At 41.5% G+C, this 17,087-nt stretch overlaps 1 protein-coding gene across 2 annotated transcripts; it reads left to right on the top strand.

The window, feature by feature from the left end:
- Positions 1 to 230: 230 nt before the first annotated feature.
- Positions 231 to 9,281, top strand: LOC120793334 (circadian-associated transcriptional repressor). Of its 2 annotated transcripts, none has more exons than XM_040133307.1 (6): positions 231 to 407; positions 2,826 to 3,285; positions 3,653 to 3,728; positions 4,479 to 4,557; positions 6,405 to 6,531; positions 7,963 to 9,281. In XM_040133307.1, the coding sequence occupies exons 2-6, from the start codon at positions 2,866 to 2,868 to the stop codon at positions 8,353 to 8,355; spliced, it is 1,095 nt and encodes a 364-aa protein (XP_039989241.1). In that variant the 5' UTR covers positions 231 to 407; positions 2,826 to 2,865; the 3' UTR covers positions 8,356 to 9,281. The 2 variants fall into 2 exon arrangements, with proteins under 2 accessions (XP_039989241.1, XP_039989243.1); XM_040133309.1 differs by having other exon boundaries at positions 231 to 473.
- Positions 9,282 to 17,087: the final 7,806 nt, after the last annotated feature.

Genomic DNA, 17,087 nt, shown 5'->3' with positions numbered 1-17,087 from the left:
TAATGAGGAGGAATTTCTGTAGAATGACCAAAAGTAGCCCTGGATTGACTTTACACCCAGCTGCTGAAATGAAACCGATCCGCGTGTCCACGTGTTTGTGTCATTTCCATGTCGTTTGCATATGTAAACCGGCCTCGCCTATCGCTCCGCAGCTGTGCGTGGGGAGGAAGGCGATTTGTCGCTCGGGCCCGTCTGAGGAGCAAATGGCAGAGCCGGTCCCCCGTAGCCCCGCCCCCACCCAGACACGTTGCCTTGGGAGAAGCAACACGGGCCGATCGCTGGCTGAGCTGCCTCCTCACTCGCACGCCGCACGTCCAGCACATCAGCTGCCTTCTGCCCCGACAGCCCCGCTGGATTTACCGCCGAACAAAGGACGCGTGAGAGACCAGCCGCTCCATCCTGGGAAGGTAGGCGACCCTCGCTCGGTGCAGATCTCTCCGTGGTCGCCGGGGCCATCGCGCGCGTGTGTAGAGGTGAAATAACGAGATGATTTTTCTTTTTTTTTTTTTTTTTTTTTAAAGCATCCAGAGGAATTTGACACAGACACGATGATCGGAAACAGGCAGTAATTCGTGTGGAAGGATTAATAATATGCCATTACAGTTTAGGCAATGACAATTCTAATTCAATCCGTCTGCCTTTCTAGTTTTATATAATCTTAACGGTGCATGTTGCCAAATTTACTGTGACTAACGAGGAAGTCCATTGTGTCTGTTACCCAACTGATTTGAATCCAGCGTTTAGGCGCATTGATCCGATGACAGGACTTTTTTTTTTTTTTTTTTTTTCCTCTAGGGACATAGATAATGAACCTCTGAACGAGACAATTTCCAACAATACAATTGATGTTCATCACCTTTTTAAAAAAAAAAAAAAATGTGAGTGTACATCTGTTAAGTGGTGGGCATCGCTATTCAGGTGGCCAACCTACACAGGTAGACGGAGACACTGAGATCATAAAGGCTATCTGGAGTGTTAGTGTTTCTTTTTCTTTTCTTTTCTTTTTTTTAATCAAAGAAATGGGTGTCATACAAAAAAAAAAAACCATATGTGTGAATATGAATTTCTATCAGGGACTACTGAAAGACTGCAGGCCTGTGTGGTGTGTTCAAAGGCCCGGGACATGTGTATAATTGGACGAGTGTGGTTTGATTTGTATGTTGTTTTATCATAGAATCAAATCAGTGGTAAAACACGTCAGGACACTTAGTTAACGCCATATCCTTTCTGTTGTATTGAATGTATGTGATGTAATTTTTAACCGGGAAGAGAAAGGACAAGGGGTCGTTTTTTCACTGATATTGCACTGGTGTGTCTTCTTATAGAGAAGCACAAATATGTGACTGAGAGGATCGTCTTATTATGCAGCTTTATGGGATCTGGTAAGGCATACTTAGGGTGTACTAGAATATGACGTTCCATAAAAGTTTGATAACGAACACTTGGCACAGACATTGCAATGCTGTGGCTCGGAGTAAGATAAAAGATTCTTTCTAGCATACCTGAATGTGTGTTACTTAATGCTTGTGTGGTGTAACCATTTAGAGTTGAATATTAAAAAACTAGAAAGAAAAAATCACTTTCTTTAAAATCCTTGCTTCTATAAATCTTGAATCTTGAGACTGTATAATTCCAAGCTCAGGACCTTCTGATGTACACTGGGCATTTCCGGCCACTGCAATAACCTTTTCATTGCACTTTGTTTTGTTTTCACTAAAACCGGTCAACTGTGGCCTTTGTTACCCAGAAGCCATATTACAACCAGCAATCGGACACGTCAAAATTTTCTTTCTTTTTTTTTGGGGTCTTCTGTGTTTGTGTTATGTTAGAGCGTGTAAGATCAGTAGATCTCCTCTCCACCCTCCTCTGTAACAATAAAATCAGAAGGTGGCTGTCTTCAGACAAAGAACAAGGGAGCAATTAACTCTCCTACCCTCAAATTTCACAGGAAACAAGTGACATGCCAGGCGTTAACCATTCAAACACCAAAAATAATCTTTGTGCTGAAAATGCTGTTCTCACTTCTGTTATCTACTACTCGCTGAGGAAACATGTTGGAGAGATGTAAAGGTCCCACAAGTAATTAAGCATCCGTGAAGAGAATTTAGTCAGAGGGGTTTTTATTCAGGAGGCAGTCTTTATGTTGTGAACAGACAGTGCCAGTCTCTCCTTTTGTAGAAATCCCTCTCTTTCCTCCCACGTGTGTCACTTGTGTTGCTGGGTGGTCTGCAGTCAGAGCCACTGGTCGTCATGGTGGCAGACCCCCGCTCCTTTTGAGTAAACAACCTAACAGTGTTCATGAATGAGTGTGGCTGTAGCAGCTGGCAGCTGATAGATCAAATGTAGAAATGTGTTCTCGTGTGACTATATGATGTGGGGATTTACGATGACACTAAAAGATTCAAGTCTCCCTGGGTTTTTGAGGGCTGCACAGGGATGTTGTGGACACTACGATGTGTGGTGGTGGCTAGTTCATGTTTACTGGCTCAGGTGTTGCATCTGCAAACAAACAGGTCATTGTGGTCTCAACAACTGTGCTCTCACTGCCACCATCTGCTCAGACCGCTCTGCTGGGTCTCTGCCTGTATTCACGTATGCTTGGTTTGAGGTGCGGTGTTTTTGGAGGGTTTTCTTTTTTTTTTTTTAAACCCAGACAAAATTTGAAGTACATTTCATTTTGGGTTCTGCTGCATATATTTATGCTGGTATGAGGCTTGAATCAGTTACTTTGTAGCTACAGTTTGTCATCTTCATCATGGTGCGTTCTGCTTTTTACTCCTTTCTGTGTTGCTCCATTATAGTAACAATGAATTTCTCTCTGTCAGGTCAGTGATGGTCAATGCTAGTTAGAGCCTGCAGCCGAGGATGTCTGCTACAGATTCGGACAACTCCATTGACTGGCTGGCTAGTGACAATGAGGACAATGAAAGCGAGCTGGAGTCTGACTGTAACAGAAAGCACAGCCAGACAGAGGCTCCTCCATCCCCTACTGCCCCGCTACACCTGGGCCCATCTGACAGCAGCTGCCGCCGGAGCAGCGAGGTGAAGGAGGCCGACGGCAACTGGAGCGGGGTCACGGAGGCCTCCGGCCGGGGCTCTCCCCCCGGCCGCACAGAGACATATAACAGCGCCATCGGACTGTGTAAAATACAGCAAGGAGAAAAAACAAATGGCAAAAAAGCTCCACAAGCACTGAAGAGACCTCACAGCTCCACAGAGGAGGAGTGCAAGGAACGGCAGCTCATTTCCAGCGTGTCAGAGAAAGACAGGATTTTCAGCAGTAAGGTGAGCACCTCTGTGACACATGCCTGTTCCCCACAGGAGATGGTTGACGGTGTCAGCAAAAGTAGAGCGTGCCCTGTCACCTAGATTGACTCCCCTGCTGGCTTTGAAGAGTTCCTCATGCATGAAATTTCCAGTAAAGATGACCCTACCCTTTAACTCCTTTAAGTAGAATTAGTCACGTATTTCTTAAGAATTGGAGTCATTCTATCCTAAGTCAAACACAGTAAATAAACAGATTAATAGGAGGAGTGTAGAGTTCCTTGAATCATGTTGAGCAACATTATGATATGATATCGGCTTTTCAGACTGTTTTTTAACACATTTTGACAGATATATCACTTATAAATGAATCTGTTGTCATTTCCAGTGCATGGAGCTACAATGCTACATTCATCCCCTGTCATTAATCTTGAATGGCCTTCGTTCAGGGAGATACAGAGGACGTAAGTCAGTCATTTCATATCTTTTTCTGTTTTTGTCTTTGGAAAAATCTCAGTAGATTCATACTGTTTAACACAACCATTTTTCACATGAGCCAACATCCCCGCGTCTCTGCGTGTCTCTCTTTGCTCCTGTCTTTCTTCTGTCTCAGAGAAAAACAATAGACTGGATAGACAGTTAGCCACTTTTTATTGAATATGTGGCCCCGAGTTATGACAATGAGATGCCTGAAACATGTATTGTTGTAGGGCTATCAAGTGACCACAAGTATTTCCTGTGTGTGTGTCCATCTTTTATAATGGAGCTCATTTTGGGTAAAGGTTCAATTTGCAACAACACTGTTCTTAAAGTTCCCTTTAAAAAAAAACACACATTTAAATGTTTGTGTGTTGTTTTTTTAACCAGTTGAGAAGAGGCAATGTAATACTTCAGGCTTCCTTGTAAATTAGCTGCTTGGCAGAGGCGAGTGAGAACATACTGTACTACAGTCTCCAGTAAAGCAGCTGCTGTGTGTGAGTCGTCAGATAGGTATAACACAGGTCCCTGTGAGATAGCGCCATGTTCAGACTCTGAAACTGCTTGGTTTGGGATCTTTGTCAAACCAAAACCTTGTGTGACCCAACACTTCCTGGCCACAGAAGCAGGGAGTCTGTTCCCTTACACACATTTCACAAAATCCATCTGCTCGACAGACTCAGCCCTGCTGTCAACACAGTTCATGTGGCTCATGATACCACTTTCTTCTTTTCCAGGACTCAGCAGTTTCCAGGAGAGTGTGGCGATGGACAGGATTCAGAGGATCATGGGTGTCCTGCAGAACCCCTGCATGGGGTAAGTGTCCTCAGCATGACCCACATACTGTTCTACATGCAACGATGAGCTCTATCGTCTCATAGTTCAATATATCTCCTATATATGTATATTAGCGTAGCTACATTTCGAGACATGTGTGTGCTTTGCCCAGCCCGTGTTTTTTGCAAATGTTTTATGTTTATTGAAATACAAAACCTTTGTTGCTTCGGCGCTTCCTCCAATCAGATCAGAATCACAATTGCAATACATTTAACCGCTACAGTACATACAATTACGCCGGCTAGAAATGGCGTTTGCTATCTGTGGGTCAAAGTGGTCTCCAACATGTCCATGACACATGGTTCACAGCAGGTTGCCCTGCAAGGAGCCGCTACCCCCACGCATTCAGGATAAATTTACTGCAGAGATGGCTGGGTCTCACTATAGCTGGGCATCTTGTTAAAAATGGATCAGGCCCCACTGTGGGAGCAGCACACTTGTGTCTGCTTCATTATCTCTCCACTGGCCAGACGGTATAATAGAGAATGATATCACCCCTTCAAGGAGAAAGTCCTGGTCCCCTGGTCATTTTTAAAGGATTGGATTTTTTTTACATTTGTTTTACATGATAAAATAGCAAATGGCTAGCATCCTCGGGTGCTTTAGCATCTGATTTTGCACACTTAACCAGTAGGTAATTTGATTGAAATCAATATCACAATATCTATAAGAATATTATTATAAAAAATTATATAGCAAATAATAAAACTGATGTCGATTGCAGTATACCTGACATGATGGAAAGCTAGAAAACAAATGTATTATCAGATCCCAATGTGACATCTTCAAAATGTTTTGTTCAGTCCAGAACCTAATGGGATTTTATTTACAATGATAGTAAAAAGCCGAAAGTCCTCCTATTTGAGAAGCTGGAACCTAGTGATTATTGCCTATCAAAATATTTGTCAAGCAGTTCTTATTGACTGAGTAACCAAACAATAAAAAATAATCATTTTTAAGCCTAAATTGGACAACAACATTTTTTTTAGAGAAAGTCCTGAATTTAAAGCAACACTTCTGATACCTGTATGGGAAGCAAAGTGTGTCCTGCCGGGCAGATAGTCACTGCGAGGCTCTGCATCAAGGTTCACTGATACACGATAAAGTGCTGCTGAGTGTGGCACGAACTAATTGGAGCCCTCACCCACCAGCTGCTGCCTTCATATGGGAGACAAAGAGTGGGTGTGGCAGCCTCCATGCAGACAACCGGGGCAGAGGCTGGAAGGTGGACTATACCCCGCCCCTCCCTCTCTCCGTCGCTCCCTGTGCCTGCTCTGTGTTGCCAGCTGGCAGCCCCTGCAGCAACACAATGGTAGATAGGATCAAAGTGACTTTTTTAGCAGTCACTGTTGCGTATAATCTTTCACATGAATTTAACATGCTCTGAATGGAGTATAGCAGGAAGGCCCTGATCATATGACACGGGCTAATCCCTACCCACCATCTGGTTTTGACAGGTGGTAGTTAATGGGACGCTGCTCTTTTCCCACCTTCAACGGGAACCGCGTCACCACGACTAGTTTGTATTCAGAATGACGCTGTTGGAGACCGTTGTGGCTTTGGTGTTTATATTTAGAGTGAAGCAAAAGTATTATGCGTTAGGCCACGTGTAAGCTTAAAACACGCGAGAAATGTACTTACATGTACTTGCAGCCTTGGCTGAGTGAGTGTGAGTGTTCACACGCTGTTCACGATTGCATATTTCCTGTGTGAGCTTGATGGGGAGATAAGATTTCAGAGAAGAGGTTGGCAAAATGTTTGAGTAAATATTTCTATCTCTCTCTTTTTCTTTCTCTCTCCTCTTCTCCTACTTTCCTTCTTTTCAGGGAGAAATATATTAATATCATTCTTAAAATGGAGGAAATGCTGAAGAGCTGGTTTCCTAATGTAAAACTCCAAGACCAACTTGCTGTCACGCAGACAGAGGAAGCCGCTGCCACCAAGAAACCGAAGGTAAAGTTGTAAAAAAGCAGAACTGTTGTGTAAGAGCTCTTCGGTTAGAAAAGGCCTGCTGCCAAGAACATATGGTGACGATGTAGTGAAGAAGGGACGAAAATATCTATTATTTAAACACAGGTCTGGGACAGGAAAGGGAGGATTAAAGGCTATTTTTACTGAGGTATTACTGCAGTCTCAGCTTCGCTAAGAACAATGACAGGAGAAAAGGTAATTTTGGAGTAGTGTCCCTACAGGGATAGGAAAGGTCAGAATACTCTGGAACATTCCTCTGCATTTAATTGGTGAGGATTTATTTCTCCTGACGCCCTCCAATAAACAGGTACCATTTTCGTTTCAGTCGCCACAGACAAGCTATTTCGTTGTTTAGTAACTGGTCTTACTTACTTACTGTAAAAGTATAACACAGTAAATTTAAAGCTGCTATAATCAATATTTTTTAAATTAACATTGGATAAAATTACTATTTATAATGTGAAAAGAGTTGATCACAGTGACGAATGCACAGGGAATTATCATCCAATTCTGCACTTCTCGGCTCTACAGGGCATTTTAGCATCTTCTGGCTCATTGTGTTAATGTTCCAGCTCATGGCCTTAAGATTTAAGTTCAGTCTCATTGATGTCATAAGCTTTGTCTTCAGCCACAACTGACAAGCTGTTTTTCAGCAATAATGCTCCGATAAATCCGCTGTACGGTCTCTGTCCAGCACCAAACAGCAGAGAGAAGAAGTCAGTGACTAGCTAGTGAACACAGTGAAACATGTAGCCGCTAAAGAGCCAGATATTTTTCTCGGGAGTTGGTAGAGACCAAAAAAGAAGCAAAAAGAAGATTAAAAACTTGACTTACGTCTTGCAGGTGGCCAGAAACACAGCTCCAGATGAATGCTAATGTTGCTCTGTGTCTACTGGAATTGTAAATAGGTGACTGTTTGCTAACAAATTAGCCATTTTAAAAGGTGATGATATTTCAGTGTTGTATTTACAGCTTGTTGCACCGCCCCCATGTAATAAATAAATAAATAAATAAATAATTGCAAGTTTAAAGCCAAAAAAGTGTGTAAAAATTTTGTATGTGATTATAACATCTTTCATGGTACTCTTATGGTGTACTATTTGTATAAAAATCAAACAGCCCCATGAAAATTGGTGCGAAATCTGTTGCTTTCAGCCTATTCATCACAGCGTGTCCAGGTCAGACAAGACCACTGGGGGGCACCAGAGCTGGAAAGTTTCAAATTGTAGTGGCTTTTTAAAAATTATTTTTTTAGGGTGCCTTTAATATTCTGATGGGGACATTAGATGAAAACTAACTTTCCCAACTAACTCTCACCAGTTTATAGTTTTCTTGTTGATCAGTGGGCATTGATCCGGACATATAAACTACTAAATGAATTAAACTAAACCACGTTTCCTTCTTTCCCAACAGCTATCTCCAGTGACCACCAGTGCAGCCGTGAGCCCCGTCACCGCGAGTGATCCTCAAGTCGGTGCCAAAGCCCTGAGAGTAACCGACCTCACTCCTGCTGGAGCCTACTCCGCCAGTAACCTGAAGTGGCTCCACACGTCACCCATCTGCTCCCCCACAGCAGAGCAGGCCCAGGCTGGCCCCAGGCACCTGCTGTCCCCCAGAGACAGAGACCTAACCCAGGATAACGCTGTGTCCTCCAGCACAGACACCCACACTAAGACAGACTCGGTGCCCAGAGGCCTTCCGCCAGGCAAAATTAATGCGCCCTGTCTAGAGAGGCTCCTTAAGTCGACAGAAAGCATCATCACCCGTAAGGAGACACGTGGTGTGAAGGACAGCAGCTGGTCCTAGTCTACACAGAAAGCTGGGTGTCCAGCTGTAAGCACCGCACAGCCCAGCCTCGCCTTGCCCACCTTGCCGGGAGCCAGTCAGCTTGCTTAGCCCATTCCAGCCTTCAGGGGAGACAGGCGCCTTCAAAAGGGACATCACAGATTCCTCTTTAATGTGGAAGAAGTGTCGACGAACATGTTGTACTCTCTGTATGGGAATGTGCCCTCTCTGACATGACAAGTGTCTGCTTTTGTTCCCTTTTGTTGACTTATCTTTGTTTTTTGTTTGCACTCTTGAATAGCGTGTGTGAGAGTGGGAAGGATAGATTTCACATGCCGAGATCACCAAAGCTTGTGATTTTACAAGTGAAATGTTCCCACTGGCTTGTAGATGCAATAATACAGTTTGAGTATCTGTGAAACCGCCATTATGCCTGAAAGGGAAAGAACTGCAGGAGTAGTTAGTGCTGGAAGGGATTATTTCAGATATCCAGACATGTCAGAGGTCTACATATTGTTGTGCTGAAACTGTGGGTGAAATGTGATGTTACCCCCCCCCCCCCCATGACTCCACTCTTAAGTTTATTGATGTGACTGTTACTCATTTGTATACTTTATAAATAAGTCTTTTGGTACAACTGTTCTACCTCAGTGGGCACCACGTCACGGTTATTGAGTAGGAATGTGAACGCTACGTTCAAAGTCTGGACACCTCACCAGATCTGCAGTGAGCCAAACGGCCTCTGTCAGCGAGGTCTGCAGCACGAGTCGTCCTGCTTGTACAAACAGAGGATGCTCTCTCCATGGGGATGCTCTTGTGGCCTGACTGGTGCCATTGTAAAGAATGTCAACTGCAGATTTCTTTTTCGAGTCTCCCAGTAGAAGGCAAACAGTGCCTGTAATGTCAAGCTGTGCCTGTAAGCCAGTTTAATAAAGAGAGAGAAACCATTCAGAATACCTGCTCCTCTGTGGGATGTACAAATCAGGAATTCTCACTCTCCTGCCATTTTCCTTTTATTGAGTAAATTATTCAGATTTTGCCAACTACTTGCTGTGGTGGAGTAGAACAATTCTTTTATTTTGCCACAGAACTGGACAGTATGCTAGACCAGCAGAGAGGGACAAGGTATTTCTCTGTGTAAATCTTACAGAATGGTTGTCAATTTACCCTGAAAAGTGGCCTTTATAGTGTGAAATTTTATACTTTCAAAATAAATGTGGTTATATTTGTTTGATTCAAAATGCCTACAGATTGTTTTTTTATTGTGGTTTTCTTAATACTAGCTGGTAGAAGTGGACTTAAATGTAGATTATCCGCATTTGTGCAAGGGTTGCTTGTCTCAGGTGTTTTTGCTCTTAAATTTCTCCCAAAAGAATCTTTAGTCTTAGAAACATTTTCCACAATTATATTATATATCTCTTTGTTGTAGTGTTTCACTCACATCTTTCACCTTTGTGCTGAGTGAAATATTCACTTTGCAGTAATATAAAAAGGCATGTTTTAAAGGGTAAGGCACGGGGGGGAAAGACCAACTGTGTCAGCAAAAGGAATCTATGAAATAGCCCATTGTAAGTCTTAGCCAAGCTCTAAAGCTGGTCAATTAATTATCAAAGAACCCCAAAGAAAGGGTGCTATCTGATTTGTATCACAGTTAGACCAATTATCGGGTAAGTCGACCGGGAATTCTCAAAGGGAGCTTACTTCCTGAGGGAATAATAAGAGTTATTGTTTGTAAGGAGGATGTAAGGATGCCGGATGTAATTTTCAGAGCAGTTCTACTGTAAGGGAAATCTCTGCTTGTACAGAAGTTCAGTGAAATATGCCCGCTTGGTATCACTTCACATTTCTCAGAAAGTTATGCCACTGTGGGTTTTTTTTTTTTTTTTTTTTCCATACATACACCGATCTACGTTCACATACCTGTAGACACATCAGACAGAATTACAACAATGTGACCTGCCTGTACGACACAGACAATGACAGCTGATGGAATGATAATGATAGTGGAAATGACAGGTATACGAGCATCTTTCTCAGTAAAAAAAAAAAAAAAAAATCACAGGAATGCCTTTGCATGTGTAAAATATCAGGCAGATTTGAAAATTGTGCAGATTAGCACGCTGCTGGAGAAACAGAAGATTTTGACCGTGCTACATTACATACATTCCTTATAGTAGCAGTTAAGTCCACTTTCTAAAGTTCTGTGTGATGTAAGACACACAAGACTCCTGCTGCCTGAAGCTGTGCTATAATCTTTGCTTCTTAGAAGAAGATATACCTTTTCTGGCCGTAGACATGCAGTATCACTGCCAAGTAGACTTGAGATGACTACTGCTTCTAAATGTAGAACAGAATACTGCCATCTATAGGTGAAGACCTAAACATGAGTTCACCCTATGTTGCTCTGCAAGCAGAGTGAGAGTATCTCTGAGTGTAAAATACATTATGCATTAACATAGTGTATCATGAAAGCAGTTTTCTTCTTTTCCTAATTCTCATTTGCAAAAAAATACACTCTCTTGAAAACTGCTCTATTATGGCACTTTCAAGTCACTTTTATTTGTCAAAGCTAGTCTGTGTGAGTTTGAACATTTTTTGCAAAACCACTGATACCTCAACTGTGGATTCGGTTTCACTCAGCCCATGCCAGAGCTATTTTGTTCTCTTCTGTCAGCTTAGGAACATGGTGTATTCACAGAGGGTGAAAACACAAGTCTGAGGGAGTACCGTGGCCTGGAAAACAATCTGTCAGGAAGTTAAGGAGATACAAAAAAATGGTGGGGGTCTACTACTTTTTAAAATTTGTAATTCTCTGAATTACACAGTATAGTCACGTGTCTCTTTTACCAGATTAAAAGGGGTGATTGGCAGGAGGTGGAGGGGTTGATTATCCAGACTGCATTGTTTCAACATTACCGCCCCAGATTCCATCTCCCAGGGTGAGGCTAATGGTCTGGAGTCACGTGCACAGAAGACCTGACAGCATCTATATCCAAAGACAGCTGGCACAGATCTGCCTCGCACTCGTTCTGGAAAAGGGAAGTTGTTATGAATGATAGGAAGAGCTGCACCAACAAAAAGGCACCTTTCTCATAGAACTCTCTAAGGGAGTTGGAGCAAATTACATTGTGCATTGATAAGGCTGCCAGTGGTGAACATGTGATGTGTTGGGTAATCGCACAGAAAACAAAGGACAGGGAATATAAATGTAATCAAAGAAGGAGAAGGGATCTGCAGATTAATAAAAATATTTTATCTGGGTGTATTACAAAACAAAAATGTGAGGCCATGAAGGGCTACAAGGACATGCTCTAAAAATATGTTCTTTGGAGGACACTTCTCATATTTTGTGTATTTTTAAAGAAAATAAAAATAAGGGTTGTTCTGCATTTCTGGAAGCCTGAGAACCCAAAAAAATGCAAGTCATGTTCACAGAAAAATCAGCAAGTGTCAGAATACAACATAAGTGTCAATGAATTAAATCCACATTTGCTCAGTTAGGTGTGTAACTACATAAGTAGCACTGGTAACATTATAGACCAACATTACCATGGACAACAGATCGTATTTCCATTTTAAAGGTGGAGAGAGGTTATGCTTTACAAAACTGATTAAGGTCAGTGTTTTTTTTTTTTTTTTTTGTGGTTGAGGCTATGTGTGGGCAAAACTACAAAGACTAATTATTACTGGAGGAGCAGAGATGGGAGCCTTTTGTTGAAAGCTTTCAAAGGCGAGTGGGACAGAAAAAACGGAAGATGGAGGAGGACAGGTCAATGGTTCCAGATGCAAAAAGCCGGAAGGAATAATAAATAGAGCTTAATTCTCTCCAGCTACCCTTTCATTGTAAATTGGCCTTGATTTGAGCTCCAGTTGAGTGTGAAATGACAAGTCAGTGTGGTGTCGAACAGGAGCCAAGGTGGCGGTGCCTCACTCTGCTGCAGTTTTTTTTTACGTACTGTATCTATGTAATTCATTTTTCAAGTCTTCCCAGACAGAAAGAGGCAGATGTGAAGTCACCTCCCAACAGCTAACCACCCAATCAGACGATGAATACAGAAAAAAATATCCAAGTCAAAAGAGCATTGTGTCTCTCTTCATGCCATAAAATGGTCTAACTGCCAGATAATTACAGCATCTCCCCTGCAGACCCTTTAAAAAATATTCTTCAAGCTGTAAGACTCAATTTACCAACGACATCCTCCTGTAATGCAACAGCTAGATGCAGTCTGTGTTAATGCTCACCATGGCTGTAGCCTTTAATCGGGCAATTTTAAAAGGCAGGCACGACCACACAGTCATCACAAGCACAATTATATTCTGTGACCAAAAGTTATTTGCTATAAGCAGATTGTAAGCCATTAGCATCTCAGAGCAAGACAGAGATTAGCCGCTCAGTTATTAAGCATAAATGTCCAAAGCTTAATGGTCACTTGAGTTTTTGGAAACAAAATCAATGCCCATTGGTTCCCTTGGAAAATCAAACCCGTGACATTTTTTTCTTTTGCCGAGGAGTCCATCGACACAGAAAAGTGAATCGCCGGCTTCCTCTGGGCTTTACTGGTTGTTGGAGCAGCAGGAGCAGAGGAAGAACAGCGTGTTTCAGAACATTCTGCAACTTCGCATGAGAATGTCACACATTTTGATCTGATCCCTGCAAAGCAAAAAAAAATGAACTCATTATGTTATTATGAACCGTACAGCTGATTCATTCACACACTACAGAGATAATGGTCTCATCTGTCAGAGGACCGAGCACCTTTAATTAAGAGAGAACTGTGAACCCAAAATATCCTCTGCTCAATTATCAGAAGAGCAAGTTGTACAAAGGATGGCGCAGCCTCTGCAGTCTGTGGCCGCTTTTCACTGGGGAGTGTCTCGATTTGCCAATCAAACCACAGAGCAGTTTGCATAAACACTGGTGAGGTCTGGTCAGTCATTGTCTCTGCTTCGGTTCACTATAAAAACATGGCAATTAATGGGACATGTTACAAAACAAATTTATTTTTTATGGCTTATTATTTATTATTTACAGCTCAATTCTACTGTATATTGATGTGGATAAATCAATGCTTCATAAGGCTTGTTGCTGTTTCACCCTGATATTGCTGTGGGAATAATCCGGTCTCCGGAGCTAAATGATCACCAAATATATTGATCAATGATACAGACGACATTAGCCTCTACAGCTCAGCACAATGCTATTGATTTTGCCATCTGCAATAAGTTATCTTCAGCCTTTTTAGGAGAAAAAGCAATGTTCAAAGAGCACTGTTGCTATTCTGCATTGGTCTTCCCGGCAGGATTGATTTTGAATATATCTTCAGAAACCAACAGCAAAAACCAAATGTATATGAATTGTACATGCACAGGAAACTGACATGAATAACATGTGAAATATGAACATAATGTGGAAGCTAAATCATACGTTAGTAGTTGTCGAGGAGGCTATTATAGACCTGATATATTGTTCACAGAGCATGCTCACAGCAGAAGTGATGGGGATCATAGATGAGAGTGAAGTGAATAAATGAATAAATGAATGATAGATATTCAACAATGTTTTAAAACAGACTAGATAATTCGGAACACTTGCTCAGTATGTTCTTATAGTGTGGTCAGCTGTCACCGATTTAATATCACCACTGAACATCTTACACAAGCTTTGTCTTCCACGGGTTAATTTGTATGCAGTTTTTCGAGATGTTGACCTTCTGCACCTCAGAGACCAATTACGTGAGTGTGGCATCATCAAGCCCTCACACCACAACCAGCTACATATTGCCACCTAATTACCTGTACTTAACTCGTGTAGCAGAGGAGCAGAACTGATTCTCGTGGGCTTTTTCTTTCCTTCTCCTGCAAGACCCAAACCACTCTTTAAAAGAACAAACAAGAGGCATTTTAGCCCAGTGCATTACGTGAGAATTCCCAAATGCAGTATGTGTGTGTGTGTTTTAGCATTATACCGGAGGGATGGTACAGTATGGACCACAACACTCTCAACAACTACTTCACACAGTCAGATAACCAACTCTTTCTTGGTAAAAACTTTGACAACTTGACAAATGTTCTGAATTTAGGAAAATCATTGTGAACTATGTATGAAAATGGATTGTGAAATACATCCTTTCCACATTAATTAAGAATAATAATATCGCTTCCACTGCTTTATTGCCACATAAGTCAGTGCCCCATTTTAAAGCTTTGTCAGATCCACTGTTGTTTGTACAGCTGCAAAACCCAACCTTGATGAAAAGGTCAGCCATTTAAACGACAGGCCTCTGCCTTAAAGAGGCGCACTAGTCACTAGTCCTCGGTATCCTAATGAGCAACAACTGCCACCTCCCTTGGGTCTAATCATGCAGGTACAGGGGATGCAGATTGCTAAGGATGAGGCATAGAGGGGGATGAGCCCACTAATACAGACATACCACTCCGTGACATATCAAGAACACGGAGCCTAAATATGGCCACCCTTCATTACATCTCATTTCCAAGAATAGGGAGCACACAGTGCTCTTGTAGGTATGAATAATGGAAGCAGCCTCCAGGAGCTCATTTCCAGAGTGATCATCATGCTAAAGTATGACCCAATGATCACACAGATAAAGTGAGAGGCTGACATTCATGATTAATGCCCTCTGGTCTGTCTCCAGAGCTACACAGCCTCCTCTGTCAGATCTTCTGACAGCTCTGTTCCCCAAGCACACAGCATCAGACGCTCACATAAAATAAGGGGCACTATGAATCACTGGAGCCAGGAGACACATTATATAATATATATTGTTGACATTTGTCCCTGTGCGCACAGTTAGCTGTAATATCAGACGTATAATATATATACAATAACCACACAAAACTGAAAGGAAATTCATGTGACATATGGTTGATTGTTGTAAATATATGACAAATCCATTCACTGTAAGAAAACCAAATCTTAGCCTAATCTATGCTTTGAAGGGAGATACATTCATACACAATCCATATTTATTTAGTCACATATTTAAACAAGATACATCTTGTGAGGCGTATCAGCTTTTTTATCAGTTCCTTTTTTTGCATGTTGATAAGGCTATATTTTTTGTCTGTGTATGCAACTCGTTATTTGCACAAAATACTGTAAACTATTCTTGGTCTATGGAATATGTTGAATATAAATATAGATACATAAATATATAATTAAATTAATTTAATTTATATTATTATAGTATATTACTTTTAGTTAAATTTAGCATATTCATGTTTCCATTTGAACTAAATTAAATGTATTTTTGTATCTTAATGCAGATATCTTTTTTATAACCTGTTTGTGACATTTACTGATTACTGTTCTCAGTTTTATTATATATATCCTTTATAGCTTTAGACTAAAATAAAGATAAATTCAATTCTTCATGTTGCCCACTAGGTGACACTGTTGTGAAAGAAAAACAAACTCATTGGAGTCCAACCAGTGCAACTTTTAAAGGTACTTTTTCTTTTTCAGTTTACAATGCTCTCAACAGCTCAACTAGGAGGCAACATAAGTATACGAAGCCACTTGCAGCAGAGATCAAATGCTGTCGTGAATGGAGAAATCTTATAGTTTTGGATACTTTAACAAACACATGATAAATATCAAAAGTTTATGATGTGATTGTAGAAGTTATGCGGGGAGCTCACAATTCAGATTTACCTGCAGGTGACTTATAGTAAAATTCTTACTGAGGAGCATCATTTAAATCTGCCTGCCTCATGAAAACCACATCACATATCACAGTTTGGCCTCCCGACACATCACTGAGTCAAGCACTGCTTCACAGACACCTGTATCTCTGCTGATGAAGGACATGGTTTTGTGTTACTTACATGCAGCATGCGATTTTATGACAGCGTGCCTTATTTGTCTGCGTGAATGGACCATCCATCAGGTCATCTCACCCCAAGTCTGCTGGAATCCCGTGATCCCATAGCCCCATCGCTGGTCGACCACAGAAGTGATCCCAGCATACCAGCTGTGACTCTGCTACATGAGATGCCTCAGGCATCACTGTAACGCCTGACTGGAAGGCATGTCATTTCACTCTCTGCCGATGACGAAGCTACAAAGGACGCAGCTCATATTTCAGTGAGACAGGGCTGAAATATTTACAGTCACCAGCCTGGGGATAGACTCCATCAGGCTGAATACAGACGAGTGACCCGAGCGTGCTCTAAATGTTTTCTCTCATCTCATCTTATGCCAGTAACTGACAGGGTTGTCATTAAACAGAAACATCCTGCTGTAGTACTGTAGTGTCACTGTTCAGTATGTGTATGCTCTAATAAGGACTGCAGATTCATCAGAGTGATATTTTCCATTTTAATATGACAGTGGCAAATTTAACTTTAAAAAAAAACAGAACTTCATTAATAGAGGTTGAAATAAGCAAAATATATAAACTCAAAATGCTTTTTCAAATTATTATTCAAAGTATTTATTGAAAGAATAATCTAGTACATGCCAAGTTCAATTATTTTTAAGAAGGGAAGGGTAACTCAACAGACTCTTCCCAGTCTAGAAATCTATGTGTTGCATGTATCCTGCTGCCTGTGTGCTTTAATTTACTCAAAATGCGAACATGAAATAACAGAAATGCAATTTTACAACTAGTTTTGGGTGAAAATTTGTGTATGTGTGTTTGTGTGTGTGTGTGTGTGTGTGTGTGGGGGGGGACATATTGTTTCGTGCCTACATCTTTCTTCTTTGTTTTTTTCTGTATCAACACTGAAAC

This window comes from Xiphias gladius, chromosome 8, assembly GCF_016859285.1.
Source record: "Xiphias gladius isolate SHS-SW01 ecotype Sanya breed wild chromosome 8, ASM1685928v1, whole genome shotgun sequence".
NCBI classification, from domain to species: domain Eukaryota; kingdom Metazoa; phylum Chordata; class Actinopteri; order Istiophoriformes; family Xiphiidae; genus Xiphias; species Xiphias gladius.
The sequence above is the reverse complement of the archived record's forward strand: the minus strand, read 5'-3'. Positions and strand labels throughout refer to the sequence as shown.